Raw genomic sequence first — 16,854 nt, 5'->3', positions numbered from 1 at the left:
ACAAGGGACTCTTTTTTTTTTTTTTTTTTAAGATTTATTTATTTATTATGTATACAGTATTCTCAGTACTCTGCTTGCAGGCCAGAAGAGGGCACAGATCTCATTACAGATGGTTGTGAGCCACCATGTGGTTGCTGGGAATTGAACTCAGGACCTTTGGAAGAGCAGGCGGTGCTCTTAACCACTGAGCCATCTCTCCAGCCCCTACAAGGGACTCTTAAGCCTAGCCACAAGAGGGCTCAAATGAAAAGAGAGACAGACAGGAAGATGGGAGTAGGAAGGAGAATCCAGTGCTCACCACACAGTCTGCATTCTGGGTCATTCGCTTTATGGTGAGGAGGGAGTTGTAGGGCTGCACCACCACGTCGCTCATCTCGTCCTGGTTGGGAAACACTGAGTATGTCTGCACTAGTTTCTTGGGGTACCTGGTGGCATTGGGAGAAGTTTAAAGATTAGGTGAACATCAACCTTCACAACATGTCTAAAAGCATTTGTCTGTGAATGGCAAATTAGGAGGGGACCACAAGCCATAGAAAAGCTGGGTTTAAGTTTTGAAAAGTTAAAACCCCAAAATGGCAAGGGAAGAGACACTATAAAATCCTAGGTTCCCAACCTGGACAAAATCCTCGGACATTCAAAGTAGGGCCTTCATCCCGGGCTCTGAACTCTGGGAGTATCATTGGGTTTCCCCAGGGTAACTTCGCTTCCCTCACAGTAAGAGGGAATGGAAGGGCTCTTTACTGCTCCAGCCAATAGGGAGCTATGTCTGCTGAGCCCCGAGCGCCTTAGGAAACAAAATAAAGGACCTATCTTCACCTAGTTCCCCCAAACACAGGCTTACCTGTCATTCAGACGTTCCAAGAGATAGGAGCCCAAGCCAGAGCCTGTCCCCCCGGCAATGGAATGGCACAGCACGAAGCCCTGCAAAGGAAAGAGGCTCTAAGTGCCCTGGTGTTTAGTGACAGAATTTAATGTGCCTGCCTGCATGTATGCACACACAAATATACATGTGCTCACATGTGTGAGCCCGAAGAGGGCACCAGGTCTCCTAGAACTGGAATTATAGACGAGTGTGAGCCACATGTGTTAGGAACGGAACCCAGGTCCTCTACAAGAGCAGTAAGCTGGGGCTGGAGAGATGGCTCAGTGGTTAAGAGCATTGCCTGCTCTTCCAAAGGTCCTGAGTTCAATTTCCGGCAACCACATGGTGGCTCACAACCATCTGTAATGAGGTCTGGTGCCCTCTTCTGGCCTGCAGGCATATAAGCAGACAGAATATTGTATAATAAATAAATAAATATTAAAAAAAAAAAAAGAGCAGTAAGTGCTCTTAACCACTGACCCATCTCCTTAGCTAGCGTTCTGGGGCAGGGTTTCAAGATAGACATATCCCACAAAGTCCTAGACTCTTGTCTTCCCAAGTCCCCTCACTGCCTAGGAGATTCTGCCCTGTCTTCAATAAGGCCCAGTGGCTTCTGTCTAATGCAGAGGATAAACAAATGGGTCTCATACCTAACAGGCAGCTTTAATAAAAATTATTATAATTATTGTGTATGAGTGTGCCACTGTGTACGTGTAGAGACAAGAGGATGTCATCTCCTTCTATTACGTATTTTAGGGCTCAAACTCAGTGTGTCAAGCTTAAGCACAGGCACTGCTACCTGCTCAACCATCTCCATGGTCCCTAACAGGTTGATTTCTAAGTAGCGTGGCCAAGCCTCCGCGTATCCAGCTCCACTGACATCCCGGGATACTCACCTCTAGGCTGTCACTGCCATCTGCCTCCCGATCTATGATGTCAAAAATGTCCTCGTGGATCTTTTCTCCCTGGACAGACATGAAGAAGGGTGAGAGAGGACAGAGCATGGGACGAGGACGACCTCATGATAGCCACCCTTGATTCTTATTTGGACCACAGCAGCTACCGCGCTTTACAAGCAAGTACTTTGCCTCCCAAGCCACATGATCTGTTCACATACAGCTTTTCATTCCCAGGACCTTGCTTGCGCTAGGAATGGCTCGACAATGCAGACAGGATTTCATGTAGCCCAGGCTGGCATCAGACTCTGTATTTAGCCAAGGATAACCTTGACATCCCGCTCCCCTTGCCTCCACCTCTACTAAGCACCAGTCTGCCCAGTTTTATGTAGCTGCTAAGGACTGAAGCCCGGGCTTCATACACACAGTGATCTACTAATCGAGCGCTATGCCCCGCCCACGTCTACTACTGGACCGCATTTCTACCTAGTTATGTAGTTATGTCTTTGGGAAGATTTACCTCAGTTTCCTCATTTGTAGAATGAAGGTAAAAGACAGCCCGCAGTCCATTATTTAAAATTTGAAGGTCAGGTATTTTTAGGGATCAAAATATTTTAGGTTTTTGAAAGGTAGTTTTATGTATACGTATATAAAACACGTATTACCCAGGTGGTGGCACACACCTTTAATCCCAGCACTTGGGAAGCAGAGGCAGGTGGATCTGAGTTCAAGGGCAGCCTGATCTACAAACAGAGTTCCAGGCTACACAGAGAAACTGTGTCTCAAAACAAAACAAAACAAAAAGTAAATAAGTTAACATTAAGCAAAAAGACCATGTCAAAGCTGGGGATTTATAGCTCAGTGGTGTAAGTCTGTCTAGTATATGTAAGGCCTTAGGTTCTGACCTGGAACCACCAAGAGAAACGACGCAAATACAACCATAGAGGTCTGAGGTGCATTATCAAACAGGCTAATGAATGCAGGGAAAGGTACAAGTAATGACAGTAAGCTGAACGGAAACATCAACATAGCCTATCTCCTTTGAGTGTTGATTTTGCTAAGCAGAGTTTGGAATATCTTTTGGTATCAGAGCTATTTGAGTAAGAAAAAGGAGGTAAGACTATAGATCCATAGTACTTACTTCTAAGATTATTCAGAGGTTTATGAAGCTAACATATAAAGTACTTAGAACGGCTGGTGACCCAGCACTAGGTAGAATGGGTTCTTAGCGCTCCAGTTAGCTCCTGAAGCCGTGTCTGTCTTGCTCTGGCACTCTTACTCTCTGACCCAGTTTCATCTGGAGACAGCTTCATCACAGGGCCTGTGCCCACCCAGTGAGTTGAGAGCCCTTCGGGGGAACAGCAAATGACCTGGGAGAATCCACTAGCCCAGTTGTTGCCAGCTCCTCCTCCGTGCTCAGACAGGTAGATGTTCTCTGGGTTGTAGAGCTTGGCATAGGACGAGTTGAGGATGGAGTGGATCACCCGGGGCTCCAGGTCCAGCAGCACAGCCCGGGGGATGTAATGCTCATCATCTGCCTGCCAAAGGGAAGCCAGGATGGGTCAAGTCCTGCATCTTCCCAACTCTGCTCCTGCAGGCCCTCCCTTCTTAAGACAGCCATTCTGGTCCCATCCTGCCCAGTGAGTTTCCCAGCACCAGCTCGCTGCCCTTGATCCAGTCATGGTGGGGAGGCACCTGGTATAAAAAGACGTCCTTGCGATCAGTGCCTTCGGTGGCGAACTCTTCCACGATGCCCTCGGGGCTGATGCCATGCTCAGCACACAGCTGTTTCCAGAACTCGAACCCAACTAAGAAAGGGAGGCGGGCGGGGAATAAAAAGAATACGGGGGTCTGGGTAGGTTCCAAGTAGTCAGTGACAGACGGAACGCATGGGTCTAGGGATCAGAAATTTAATCTTACGCCTCCCTAGTGTCTAGCCCAGCGACTGGATGGGCTAAGGCCCTTTGGCTTTGGGTACAGGGTCGGGATCGCCTTTCTGGGGGAGGAGGGAGTACGATTCTGTGAAGGACAGATGAAAACAGACAGAATCTAGGATCTCGTTGCGAGGGCCCATTGAATCTAAGGGTCCCGCGGAGGGTCTGGAGGTTCGCTCACTCTGATTGCCGCACTGGCCCAACTGTAGGGTGATGATTTCCCTCGGCATCGCTCCTCAGACAGAGGCGTTGCAGCCTCTCCCGCCAGCAGCGCCGCCGACCGCTAGCGCGCTCGCCGCAAGACGCAGGCGCCAAACAACCCGCTCCACCCCTGAACTTTCTCCGCTCCAATGAGAACTAAGCTCTGCACAAGGAATTTCCTCATTCATTGGGCTTCAGTCATGCAGATTGCGCATGCGCGATTGCCGATCGCGCTCACCGTCGGGAACTTATTTCGACGCAGCGCTGCGCGCTAGCGTTTGTACGCATGCGCGCGCACGGGACGATTCGGCCTTACCCACCCCCCCGCCCCTCCGCAGCCAAATCGCGCTTCTGCGCAGTCGGTGTTATTGTGACTACCGGGCCGTGGCCCCGGATGTTGTGGCTGCTGGAGGGGAGATGGAGGAGGCCGAAGGGGTGGCTGCTGCCCCGGGCGCAGCTTCGGGGGTGGCTTTCAGTGGCCGCCGAGCTACGTCCGGCTCCTGGGAGCGCGACCAGCAAGTTGAGGCGGCGCAGCGGGCCCTGGTGGAGGTGCTGGGGCCCTACGAGCCTCTGCTGAGCCGGGTGCAGGCAGCCCTGGTGTGGGAGCGGCCGGCCAGGAGCGCCCTGTGCTGCCTGGGGCTGAACGCGGCGTTCTGGTGAGAGACTCGGACGGGACCCTGGCTAACCCCTATAAGGCGCGGATTCGTCAGTTTGCTCTTGGGGTCTACCTCTCGCCTGCCCTACCCCTTTTCCTTTCGCCGCCCTGGCTGCTTCTCGTTCTCGCCTAATGATGCTTCACTTGCCCCTCTCCCGCCCGTCCGCCCGCCTCCAGGCTTTGGCACCCCGGATCCTCACAGGACTTGATTTCCCGTCTTCCCTGCTTTCCCCGCGCCGGCACCCTCGCCCCGCACACTCTCCAGGAGCTTCTGGTCACATCTTGAGTCGCTCGCAGTGAGCCAGGGTTCCTTTTGTTGGCCGGGAAAAGCTAGTTCACTTTGAGACTATCTCCTGTGTTTTCGTTTGCCTGCCCCAGTGTGGTTTCCAGAGATTTTAACTTACCGTGGGAGGAGAGGCAGAAGGTCTTGTAGAAAGGTATCCATGGGTGTGAGGAGAAAAACGAGCTTGAACCGGTTAGCATGAATTAGCATGTTAGGTAGGTACCGTCTCACCTAGTCAAGTTGGTGAAGTCGGTTTGGAGCTTCAGCCTGAAGAGAATGAGAAGTCTTAAGAAAAGAAGGGGACTAGGAAACAATGTTGAGATGTCAGCCTTCTCAGGGCCACTTAGGATTTCTCTTCCGAGGAGTTAGGAAGGCATCCTTAGCCGTGGATTACAATCAAGGGGGTTGAAGATGTCTGCGTGCTGGGAGTTCTCTCTGGCTGCACCGAGAGGCACTGCGTTTAAGTATCTGTTTGTTTCTCTGGGACAGTGAAACCTCCTAGGCGGACTTCGGGCTTCATAGTCTACCAAGCACGGTTTGGGTTTATTAATAACCAAAGTACTGATCAAATTCCAAGGGAATTAACTGACACATTACTGAGGCCTCTAGAGCTACGTGAGATGAGACTGTCCTGAGTTAAGTCTGAGAAAACAAAGTGGGGTGTGTGTGTGTGCGCGCGCGTGCGTGCGTTAGGGACTGGGGCTCGAACCCAGGACCTTGTGTATGCTGAGCAAGTGCTCTAGCGGTGGAGGCACGCTTCAGGCCCATGTCATCTACTTCTGGTACTGTTTCTTTCTTGGCTTCAGATATCAGCCTCCCCCCCCCCCATTGTTAGTGTTTATCAGGCAGAACTCTCAGGGAAAAGAAATCGGATTACATTAAACCCGTTTGTAGAATGTGAGGTTGAGGTGTACATCAGGGACGGCACAAAAACAGCCCTTTTTAAAAAAGGAGTCAGGGCCTCACCATATAGCCCTAGCTAGCTAGCCTGGACCACTCTCTGTAGACCAACTGATTAAAGAAGTGCACCGCTGTGCCTGACTCATGGAATGTGTTTTTAAGGATTTATATTTGTTATTTTAATTATATCTCTGTGTGTGTGTGTGTCAGAGAGAGAGACAGAGACAGAGATGAGAGAGTATGGGCAGCAAGTACAGGTGCCTATGAAGGTCAGAGGCATTGGATCCCCCTGGAGCTGGAGTTACAGGTGATTGTGAGTTACACTGAACTTCTGGCAGAGCAGTGTGTGCTCTTAGCCATCTCTCCAGCACTGCAACATTTTTTTTAAACTGCATCCGTATTTGCTGGTCTCCAACGGTGTATTCTTTTTTGGTCCTGTGTACACTAGGCTGGCCTTGAACTCTGATCTTCCTGCTTTTACCTCCTGAAGGTTAGACTGTAGACGTTGGCCACCACGCTGTGCCTGAACCCTGGTAGTGTTTACTTAAGCTAAGTCTGTGTTTAGAATCTTTCTTAGAACCCCTCTTGTGTGCTGTATCTCTTAAAAACCTTGTGGCTGTTGTTTATCTTTGGCGTTTCCGGGTATTTTGCCCGCCGCGTAGCCACAATCCAGTTATTCTCGTTACATTCCCATCTCGCACTAGAATTCTGCTAGGGGAGAGACTTGGTGGTTTAGGACTTAGAGAGTAAATTGAGCACGGCATTTACGGAGGGGAGTCACACCTTGTGAAGGGGATAAATAGTTGAGAGTAGCTGGGCATTGGTGGTCGTAGGATGGTTTGGGGAGAAATGAGCTTCCTCTGAGGTTTGAACAGACTGCACTCGTGTTTGTGGGCGCTGCCATTTCACTTAGGAAAGTAAAAAATGATTGTTTAGATTTTAGACTTTTTGAGAAAGGGTCATTACTTTAGGTCAGAAAAACCAAATTGAAAAACTTTTCTCTCACTATTTGTCGGGACTAATGACAAAAAAAGCTGGGGTGTTTTATGCATTCTTGGGCGTCAGAAGATTGGGCAGTAGCACAAAAGAGTTACCCGAGGGCCAGAAAGGTGGCTCAGTGAGGACTAGAACCTACCTTCAAGCCTGATGACCTACTTCCTGCAAGTTGTGCGCGCGTACACACACACACACACACACACACACACACACACACACACACACACACACACACATCATCCAAACTCAGAGAACAAAGTTCTTTCAATGTTCTGTAGGTTCAGGTTGTTTTTGAGTATGGCCTCTTAACTCCTCCACATAATAGGTTCATAAAACAAATCATGTATATAGCATACAATCATAGTATTTCCAGCCCCCTCCCCATGTTCCAGAGAAATTATGGTGGCCCTATCAGAAGTCTTACCGCACACCTCACCCCTGGTCCTGGCCTGTTCCCGTCTTTGGGATAGGAGCCGCCCTCTCTATTTTCATTAGTCTCGGCACCATTGGCAGGTGGGTGATTTCAGGGAGACCATGAAAGTCTGCAAGAGTGCATCGTGACAGGGTCTGAAAGGAACAGGTTCCTGTGACTTTGATCTCCTGTGAGAAGGCTCACAGGTGATAAGGAGCCCAAGATATGTGTGGGAGCTGCAGGCTCCTTCCCCCACTTCACTAGCAGCTCTGGGCTCACAGAGTTATGGACCTCGGGGCTCCTTTCCAACCTTGTCTGATTCTGGGTGGTTGTTGGGGATAATGGCATAACCCACAGGTGATTCCCTGTCGATCTCTCATGAGAATTGCTTTTACCATCACCATCGTTACCAGGGTTATCCATTCTTTACCTGCTTGTGAGGGTGTGTGTGATTGTGCACTGTGGCAGTGTTTACCGTTCTCTACGGGGAGCTCTGAGGGGGTGTGTGATTGTAGACTGTGTTGTTTGCATGACTTAAAAAGTTATCCTTCCCTAAAACACAAGATTGAAAGTGATCTGCAAGTGGCTAAGGGCATACAAGAGTTCCGATTCACGGAGTTAGATGCTGCTAGAAAACGGTAGGACTAGGAAATGAGGGGACCCCCCCATCCCTTTGGGAACCCCACCCTCTTCTTGAATGAGTTCTGGAAATGTTTTATTTAGAAAAATAAACATTACTGGTTTTAAAACTTTAATATTTCCTTAAATGGCAAGGAAAACCCCTTTGGCTAGAGACATCGTTCTTTGGGGCACCAATGGATGGATCAGAGTGGTGCAGGCTGTTAGCCCAAGCACTCAGCAGGGAGATCTCTGAGATCGAGACTAGCTTGTTCTGTGTAGTGAGTTCCTGGCTGGGATGTGGACTGTCTGGGGGGGAAGCAAATTTTAGATGAAAACACTGTCGAATGTTTCTGCTGATCAGTTCTTTTTCTTTTTTCCTACTGTTTTTGCTTAAAGACAGGGTCAAAACTGGCCCTCTCTGCTCTTGGGAGTCTGTTGCCTTGGCTGGCCTCCTTTGTCTCATTGGTGGCCTAGAAGGCTCCTGATAATGTCCTCCTCAGCTGTGTCCCTTTGCAGACGAGGGGGATTAGTCACTTGTTTGTTTTAGAGCTGGGGTTAACTTGGGCTTCATGAAGGCTAGGCACACGTTCTGTCTCTGAGCTGCCGCCAGCCTTACCTTCAGTTTTTGTCTGCAAGGTTGTTACTTTCTCTGTTTTAGGGTCGGGTGGTTTCACTTCTGTTTTTTTTTTTTTTTGCAGGCAGCAGCTATCATGTGATATAGGTTGGGTTAATTTTTCCTTTTCATAGGGACAGGCTCATCAACTCGTTAGGCAGTCACAAGTGCTGCACAACAATGGGCTCCCTGTCCCTATAGAATGGGATGCTTTGTTCTGAAGTGCCGCAGATACAAGCATGCTCTGTAACGACAGAGGAGCCTAGAAATAACAAATTTGAAAATATATGTGATGTCATTTATGATTGTATATGTTACTGTGTACTGAATGTACTGTACCTAGACCCTCCTATATGCTAGGCAACATTATTTATAACAAATTCTAACTTTTGTTAGGACTGGAGAGCCATGCTATATAGTTAACTCCCTGAAAACTGGTTGTTGTTGTTAATTGCAGGTTTTTAAAATTTTTATTTATTTTTATTTTATGAATATCAGTGTTAGCTATGATGTCAGGTCCCCTGGAACTGGAATTACGGTTATGAATTGCTGGGTGCTTGGAATGGAACCCAGGTCCTCTGGAAGAACAACCAGTACTCTTAACCACAAGTCATCTCTCCAGCCCCCCAGAAAATTGTTTATTTCTAGAATTTCTCATGGTCTTTTTTGGACACTAGATTACTATTCCAAGAAGCACATATTTTTTTTTTTATTTTTTAATTTTCGAGACAGGATTTCTCCATAGCTTTTGGTTCCTCTCCTGGAACTAGCTCTTGTAGACCAGGTTGGCCCCAGACTCACAGAGAACTTGCTTAAAGTTTTAGAGTGTTAGTCCGTGATCATCATGCTGGGAAGCAGGCAGGCATGTTGTTGGAGCAGTAGCTGAGGGTTTTATATCCCCATCCAGGGCCAGCAGGTAGAGAAAGAGATACTGGGACTGGCATGGACTTTTGAAACAAACACACCCCCATCGACACACCTCCTCCAACAGGCCTCACCTCCTAATCCTTCCCAAACAGTTCCAGTAATTTAACTAGGAACTAAGCATTCAGGCATTCTCATTCAAACCACTAAATTATACTTCCCAGTGAATTGTGTGTTTGTTTGTTTGTTTATATTTGTTTATTTTAGACTTGTTAATCTAAAATGTTCATGAGTGTTTTGCCTACACGTGTTGTGTGTGTGTGTGTGTGTGTGTGTGTGTGTGTGTGTGTGTGTGTGTGTGTATGTATATTATGTGCATGCCTAGTCCCTTCGGAGGCCCAAAGAGGGTGTTGGATTCCCCGGGACTGAAGTTACAGATAGTTGTGAACCTCCGTGTAGGTTCTGGGAATTGAACCCAGATCCTTTGCATGAACAAGTGCTCTAACTGCCCAGTCATCTTTCCAGCTTCTGTTTTGTGTTGGGGTGTGGGTGTGTGTGTACAGACACAAGTGTGGCGGTCAGAAGAGACTGTGGGAGTTGTCTGTCTTCTCCTACCGTGTGTGCTCCAGGGGTTGAACTCAAGTTGCTAGACTTGATAGCCAGTACCTTTATCCTGAGCCATTTTGCTGGCCTCCCCATGTTTTTATATGTTAATATTTTTAAAATAAAGTACTAATTTTTCAGGACATATATGTGGGTGGTGGACCATTTTCAAAACTTTAATTTCATATATGCCTCTGTAAAAAATAGATGTTTAAGATGCTGTTATTTTTATCATATAGAAAAATGATTTTGTGCGGTGTTGAGATGTCTGCTTTTCCCCTCAAAAAGAATGCTTTGGCGTTAAAAACAAGTGACCTAAAATCTCCTTTCTCTTGGGTTAATAGTTAAAGTGTGTGTGTTGTGTCTGCTTGCTCACAGCAGATCCTTTGTCCAGAGGTTGCTCTTGAGACTTTGCCGCTGGGTCCCTGTGACTTAGCACACTCCCACCTCATGTTTTCTGTAAATTGGGTTGATTTCAGAAGCATGATCAAATTCAAGTTTATAGTTCTCTTTCTCTCTTCCTTTCCTTTTCTCCCCTTCTCTTTTTTTTTCTTTCTCTCCCTTCCCTCCCCCACACTGTCCCCTCACCATCTCTCTCGTCCTTTTTCCTTTCTCACTAGGTAGCTAGCTAGCCCAGGCTGGAAACTTAGGATTCTCTTGCCTCAGTTTTCCCCTATGCTTGGCTGTGTGTGTGTGTGTGTGTGTGTGTGTGTGTGTGTGTGTGGGGGGGGGGGGGGGGGGAATGGTATGTGTGTTAGTACTGGGGGGTGAACAGTAAGGTGGGGTGCAAACCAGGTTGTTTCATAATGATATACTCATTTTTATTATTTTCTTTTGTTTCGTTGTTTGTTTTACGAGACAGGGTTTCTTTGTGTAGCCTTGGCTGTCTTGGAACTCACTTTGTAGACCAGGCTGGCCTCGAACTCAAATAGATCTGCCTGCCTCTGCCTCCGCCTCTGTCTCCTGAGTGCCATCACGCTCGTCATTTTATTATTTCTTACATTTTCTAAACCTTCAACAAATACGCTTGCCCTTAGAAATAAGGAAAGTCATTAAGGAAAAATATGGATGAGCCTGTAGTAAGCAGAAAGACTAGCAGACAAAGAGAGCCCCAGTCAAATAATTCATAGTCCTAGTTGGCTGTATCTGCAGTTGTTTTTTGCTTAGTTGGAAAGTTTTTATGCTGATTGTAATTGCTGAAAAATGTTTTGTATGCTTTTTTAACAAACTTTGTGGATTTGGGGTTTGAGTTGTGTGTGTGTTTTCTAGAAAGGTCTCATTATATAGTTCAGGCTAGCCTCAAACTGTTTATCCCCCCCCCCCCCCTTCAGTTTTCTGAGTACTAGGATTATAGGTGTGCAGCCCTGCTCCTGGTCTGGATGTCTTTCCTTATTCCCTCTTGTTCAGATTCCTTACCACTTGTCTCTCTCTTTCTTTCACGTGTCCCCCTCCCTTTTTGTTACTTTGGCGTGTCATATTGTAACCACAACTGCACTTGGGTAGGGCACATGCCTCTCTATTATTTCTGTTTATTTTGTGACAGGGTCTGACTGAAGTGTGCCTGGCTCCTCTTCCTTTTGCCTCCTAAGTCCTGGGACCAGGACCACCACACCTCGCCTTTACTACTCTGTGCTTGGGTTGCTGGCCCAAGTGGGTCCTCAAGTTTGTTCAGGTGAAGTATAGGCAGTGAGAATGGGAAGGTAGGGCTGTGACAGTCTAGGTTTGGAGGAAAGAGTTTTTGTTTGTTTTGGTACAAGGTCTCATGTAGGCCAGATCTTGATCCTGTTGCCTTCCACCTCTGAAGTGTGGGGTTCTCAGGCGTGTGCTGTCTGCCATGCCTGGCTGGAAAACAGTATTTTTATTGCTGTTGTCTTGGAGAAACCACCCTCTAAAGGAGAGCTAAACATCCTCTCCGTGCCTGAGTTTCTGCTCTGGGAAAGGTGATTGCAGCCTTGCTTTCCCCTTGGAGAGTGCTGTTGGGTTCTGGGAAGGGAGCAGCTGCAGCCCTGGGGAGCTGCGACCAAGCCCTCCGTGTGGCCTGGTTGAGTTTGCTTAGTTGTTGGGAAGGTGTGCTGGCTTTGAGGAGATTAGTGACCTGGGGCACCTCTCTAGTGTATTCCTGCTAAGCTGCCTTCATTCTTTAATCGCATGAATAATTGTGCCCTTTTATTGTGCCTTTAAGTGGTGGAATAGGAACATTGGAATCGAGTTGTCACTGGTGGCTGGGTTTCTGAGTCTCATTTCCTTTCATCCTCTGGTGTATTGTATTTTAAAGTGTACAGGTAGTGTGCATTGCTGTTTGTGGTACAGAAATGTCTGTGGACAGAATCTGAAGTTCCTTTACCAATTCTGTGTGTTTGTCTTCATATGTATGCCTAGGTGAGGCTTCTTGATTTTTGATGCTAGGAATTAATCTGTCTTATACAAACTTTTACTTTTTAAAAAATTTTATTATTTTTTGGTGTTTTGAGACAGGGTCTCTCTGGCTGTCCTGGAACGCACTGTGTAGGCCAGTCTGGCTGCTGCCTCTGTCATTGCAAGTGCTGGGATGAAAGGCATGTGCCACCATGTCCAGCTTTGGAGACTGTCTGATGTGGCCTAGCATGGTTTTAAACTCCCTGTGAAGTCCTTTGGCTCTTCCTGCTTCTACTTCCTAAATCCTATGGATCAAAGCCGGGCCTTAGTGCGTGCAGAGAACCCTGCCAGCTGAGCTCCTCCCTAGCCTTTTTTTTTTTTTTTTTTTTTATAATATAGGAATACTATCCTTAAAGCTCGTTCTGTGACTACCTAATGTCATTAGGCAAGTTTTGATCTGAAGGTGTTCCAAGGTGACTAATGACCGCCAGCTCTTGATGACCTTGACCTGTTTGACTGGTGCGCGAATGCCTCTGTGCCACTGTGGCGGGAACAGCAGAGCAGAACTGTGTTAGGCGGGTGTTGGTGCCTTGCATTTTCCTCTTGGTTTTTATTGGGGGGGGCAGGATCAAATGTGATATTTCATAGGTGGTTAAGTCTGTTGTTTCCCTTTTTCATAAAGGAACAAAAGAAAGAGAAAAAAGAAGTCTATAAGATAACCCAGGTTGTCCCAGGTTGTCCGTCCTCTTAACTCACCAGGTAGCTTAGCATGACCTTGAACTTCTGACCCTCCTGCCACTCCCTCCTGCTGGTTGGGATTCTAGGTGTTTTTTTTTCTAGTGCCAAGGATCAGACTAGGGCTTCAGTCAAGCAGTTTACCAACTCCGCTGCCCAAGATGGGTTAACATCCATTGTCCGTGAGGAAGCTAATGAAGTTCACATAATTCATTAGTTTTTCATAATTATATTGGACAAAGTATCTTTGGGGGTATTCACAGCGACATTTCAGGGGGTCTTGGTGCATCAAATCACGTTGGCCTGGAATGAATCCACAGATTCTCATCTTTTTTTTTTCTTTTCTTTTTTTTTGGTTTTTCGAGACAGGGTTTCTCTGTGGTTTTGGAGCCTGTCCTGGAACTAGCTCTTGTAGACCAGGCTGGTCTCGAACTCATAGAGATCCGCCTGCCTCTGCCTCCCTAGTGCTGGGATTAAAGGTGTGCGCCACCACCGCCCTGCTTCACAGATTCTCATCTTCTGTGGAAACAAAAGCAGAACTTCTTTTCCAAAGCAATATACCCTTAGACCCATATTTTAAATTTCTTAGCAGTTCCCCAGAATCAAATGTCTCTCTTTAGTCAAAAAAACCAAAAGATAACACAATATACATAGTCCAAATTCTCTGTGCACATGCCATCCTTTCGTGGCTTATTATTTCTTTACTCCTTTTAACCTGACTGTCTATAGTCTCTTTAAAGACTTACTCTCTTTCTTTCATTCTTTTTGAGTCCTTCAATTCACCTTCCTGCCTCCTCCTTATTACTTTCCTGCTGGCCAGCCTTCCGGAGGGTGTCTCTCTCGGTGGATTCCTAGTTCCCCATCTTGCTGGGAGCCTCCACTTGTAGCATCCACTGCACTATGTGCCACGGTATGGCCTTTGAGTTTGGAACTAGGCTGAAGATTTAAAAGCATACACACACAGACAGACATGGACATGGGTCATCTTTGAAACAAGAATGTCCCCTTTATTGTTCTCCAGGGCAGCTTATACAGCTTCTATAGGGATCCTTAACTGATAGCCATGCCCATAGCCAAACCCACCAGAAACCACTCCCCTGCCATCAGGAACTCCTGAGGGTCTCGTGCTCAGAGCAGCTGCAGACACAGGAAAACAAGTTGTTTTGCTCAGAGCAGCAGCAAGCATAACAAGTTGTTTATGAGAAATTCAGGGTCTGGGGGTCCACAGTCCCCAACAACCAACTTTCTGTTTCCCATGATTTCCTTCACTATCTAAGCTTGGCTGTTCTGGAATTTTCTCTGTAGACTGGCCTCAAACTCAGAGAGATCCTTCAGCCTCTGCACTGCTTTCCAAGTGCTGGAGTTAGTGTACCACCACACAGACTCTTAAGTCTTAAGTGGGCTATTGCCCTGAGGTCACTACTCCCTTTATTCCATTTCTTAATCTATTTTTCCCCTTGGATACAGAACGTAGCTCTGTTTTTCTTCCTGGTGCTCCTTTTTCTCTTTACATATTTTTCTTGTTCGGTTTGCTCCTTTTATGTATCTTCATTAGAGTTAACACTAGTAACCACATAACAAAGTCTATACTAGGCTGCTTTGAGATTTTCTCTGCCAAGGGAATTAATCCAAAACTCTTTACTTTAGCCTCAGGCAAACTTTTCTGATAAGGGTGAAAAGCAGTAATATTCTTCACCAAAATATCACAAGAACAAAGTGTAGGCAACAGATAAAATTCTCTGAAACCTCGTGAGCCAGCCCTTACAGTTCAGATCACTCTTAGCACCACTGTTCCTACTGGTATGGCCCATTAAGCATCGCTTAAAGCATTCTACTGCTTTCCTAACCCAAACTCCCAAGTCCATATTCCTTCAAACAAAAGCATGATCAGGCCTTTTATAGCGATATCCCAGTCTCTGGTACCAAGTTCTGATTTAGTTAGGGTTTCTAACTAAATTTGCTGTGAAGAGACACCATGACCGTGATAACTTTTTTTTTAAATTTATTACGTATACAGTGTTCTGCCTGCATGTATGCCTGCACACCAGAATAGGGTACCAGATCTCATTCTAGATGGTTGTGAGCCACCCATGCTGTGAACTGAACTCAGGACCTTTGGAAAAATAGCCAGTGCTCTTAACTTCTGTGCCATCTCTCCAACGCCAAAGGCAACTCTTATGAAGGAGATATATTTAATTGTGGTGGTGGCTTACATTTTCAGAGGTTTAGTCCATTATCACCATGGTGCATCATGGTGTCATACAGGCAACAGGAAGTGATCTGAAACACTAGGTTTGGCTTGAGCATATATGAGACCTCAAAGCCTGCCTCCACAGTGACACACTTCTTCTAACAAGGCCACACCTCCTAACAGTACCACCCTCTTTGGAGTCCATTCTCTCTCAAACCACCTAAAAAACAAAAAAATAAAGGGCATTCTTGAAAGATGATATAGGCATGCCCTACCATGCCTGGTTTATACAGTTCTGGGGATTGAGACAATCGCTCTACCAACTGAACTATATTCCCAGGACCCCTCGTTTTATTGGTGTGATGTGCTACACATATCTCTGTATGTTCAACTGCCATCCTTGCTGTCATCAGATAAACCCCACTTGGGGATGGGGAGCTGCATATGTAAACTTCCTGTCATGCAAGCAGGAGGACCTGAACATAGATCTCCAGCACCCATGTAAAAGCTTGGTGTGATCACACATCTGTAACCATAGTGCTATGAAGTCAGGGACAGACAAATCCCTGAAAGTCACTGGCTAGAAATCTATCCAGTTGATGTGATGAGGTCTGGATTCATTGAGAAGCCTGATAAAGTGGAATGCCATGTATTGTTGAAGCACACCTTTCCTCCCAGGACTCAGGAGGCAGGTAGTCTCTGTGAGTTCAAGCCCAGCCTGGACTACATAGTGAGATCCAGGATAACCAGGGCTCTATAGGAAGACCTATCTGGAATGATACTTAGACATACCCACTCTATACAACTGGGGATAACCATATTAAACAAGTACCATGTACTTTCTGTCTTCTGTGCTTCCTAGATTGTGTATTGCTGTATCAGGACGTGTGTGTGACCTGACAGAGGACTGATGGTGGGGAGACGCATGAGATGCAGGGCCGGGTGGGCGCAGGGATGGGATAGGCTGCGTCGACTGTATCTGCACTTCTGTTAGTAAGTCAGTACATGCTGTCACCCCAACTTGTCTCTGAGCTGTATAGACTGCACAGTCGAAAGGATCTCCAGGAGGCTATTTGATTTAGTCCTTTTCCCTTACAGAAGCAAATTACTGTCTCCATAGGAAAATACCTGAGGTCTGGAAAGTTGGTGTAATTTAACCAAGGCGTCTTACTGGTTAACATCTGAGTAGCCACCAAAGCCTAGAACTAGGGTGTCCTCACTGCAGCCCGTAGTGCACATGTGATCCCTCTTAACTGGCTTCAGTGCTTAGTGACCCTCTTCTGTTTTCTTTCTCTGTAGGTTTTTTGCACTGACATCCCTTCGTTTTGTGTTTTTACTTGCATTCAGCTTGATGATCATTGTCTGTATTGATCAATGGAAGAACAAAATTTGGCCTGAGATAACAGGTAAGATTTGTAGTATTTAGAACAATTTGAACTGGCAACAACTTTTTATGTTATTTTTGCCTTTAGGTTTTTTGTTAGTTTGTTTTTGAGGGATATGTGTTGCTGGGGACTAATACCTGAAGTCTGAATTGCTTGTTTTAGGAGACATTTGAAAATCATAAGCCTCAGGCCTTACACCACCTTAGGTGGTGGAGCACCCCTTTAATCCCAGGACTCAGGAGGCAGAGAGAGGCACTCTATGAGTTCAAGGACAGCCTGGTCTATATAGTGATTTCCAGGACAGTCAGGGCTATGTAGAGAGACCCTGTCTCAATAAATAAATAAATA

General features: G+C 46.5%; 2 protein-coding genes across 4 annotated transcripts in view; one reads left to right on the top strand and one right to left on the bottom strand.

Moving 5' to 3' along the window:
• The window catches only part of LOC126510104 (tubulin gamma-2 chain), a 70,354-nt gene extending 65,044 nt beyond the window's left edge, over positions 1–5,310 (bottom strand). The window contains exons 1-6 of one of the 3 annotated variants that reach the window (XM_050156452.1): positions 4,953–5,307; positions 3,454–3,566; positions 3,129–3,296; positions 1,759–1,827; positions 842–921; positions 299–425 (exon numbers count right to left, since the gene is read on the bottom strand). In XM_050156452.1, the coding sequence (XP_050012409.1) occupies positions 299–425; positions 842–921; positions 1,759–1,827; positions 3,129–3,296; positions 3,454–3,566; positions 4,953–5,031 (636 nt within the window). In that variant the 5' untranslated portion in view covers positions 5,032–5,307. Of the gene's footprint in view, positions 1–298; positions 426–841; positions 922–1,758; positions 1,828–3,128; positions 3,297–3,453; positions 3,567–3,873; positions 4,021–4,952 lie in introns of those variants that run through there. The other 2 variants (XM_050156454.1, XM_050156453.1) reach the window with 2 other exon arrangements.
• The window catches only part of Retreg3 (reticulophagy regulator family member 3), a 22,871-nt gene continuing 10,236 nt past the window's right edge, over positions 4,220–16,854 (top strand). Inside the window, exons 1-2 of the mRNA XM_050156451.1 lie at positions 4,220–4,549; positions 16,421–16,527. Of these exons, the coding sequence (XP_050012408.1) occupies positions 4,311–4,549; positions 16,421–16,527 (346 nt within the window). The 5' untranslated portion in view covers positions 4,220–4,310. The remainder of the gene's footprint in view (positions 4,550–16,420; positions 16,528–16,854) is intronic.

Source organism: Alexandromys fortis, unplaced genomic scaffold (genome assembly GCF_014885135.2).
Source record: "Alexandromys fortis isolate MF-2015 unplaced genomic scaffold, M_Fortis_MF-2015_v1.1 scaffold_31, whole genome shotgun sequence".
Taxonomy (NCBI): domain Eukaryota; kingdom Metazoa; phylum Chordata; class Mammalia; order Rodentia; family Cricetidae; genus Alexandromys; species Alexandromys fortis.
Note: the sequence above shows the minus strand (reverse complement) of the source record. Positions and strands in the feature narration are given on the sequence as shown.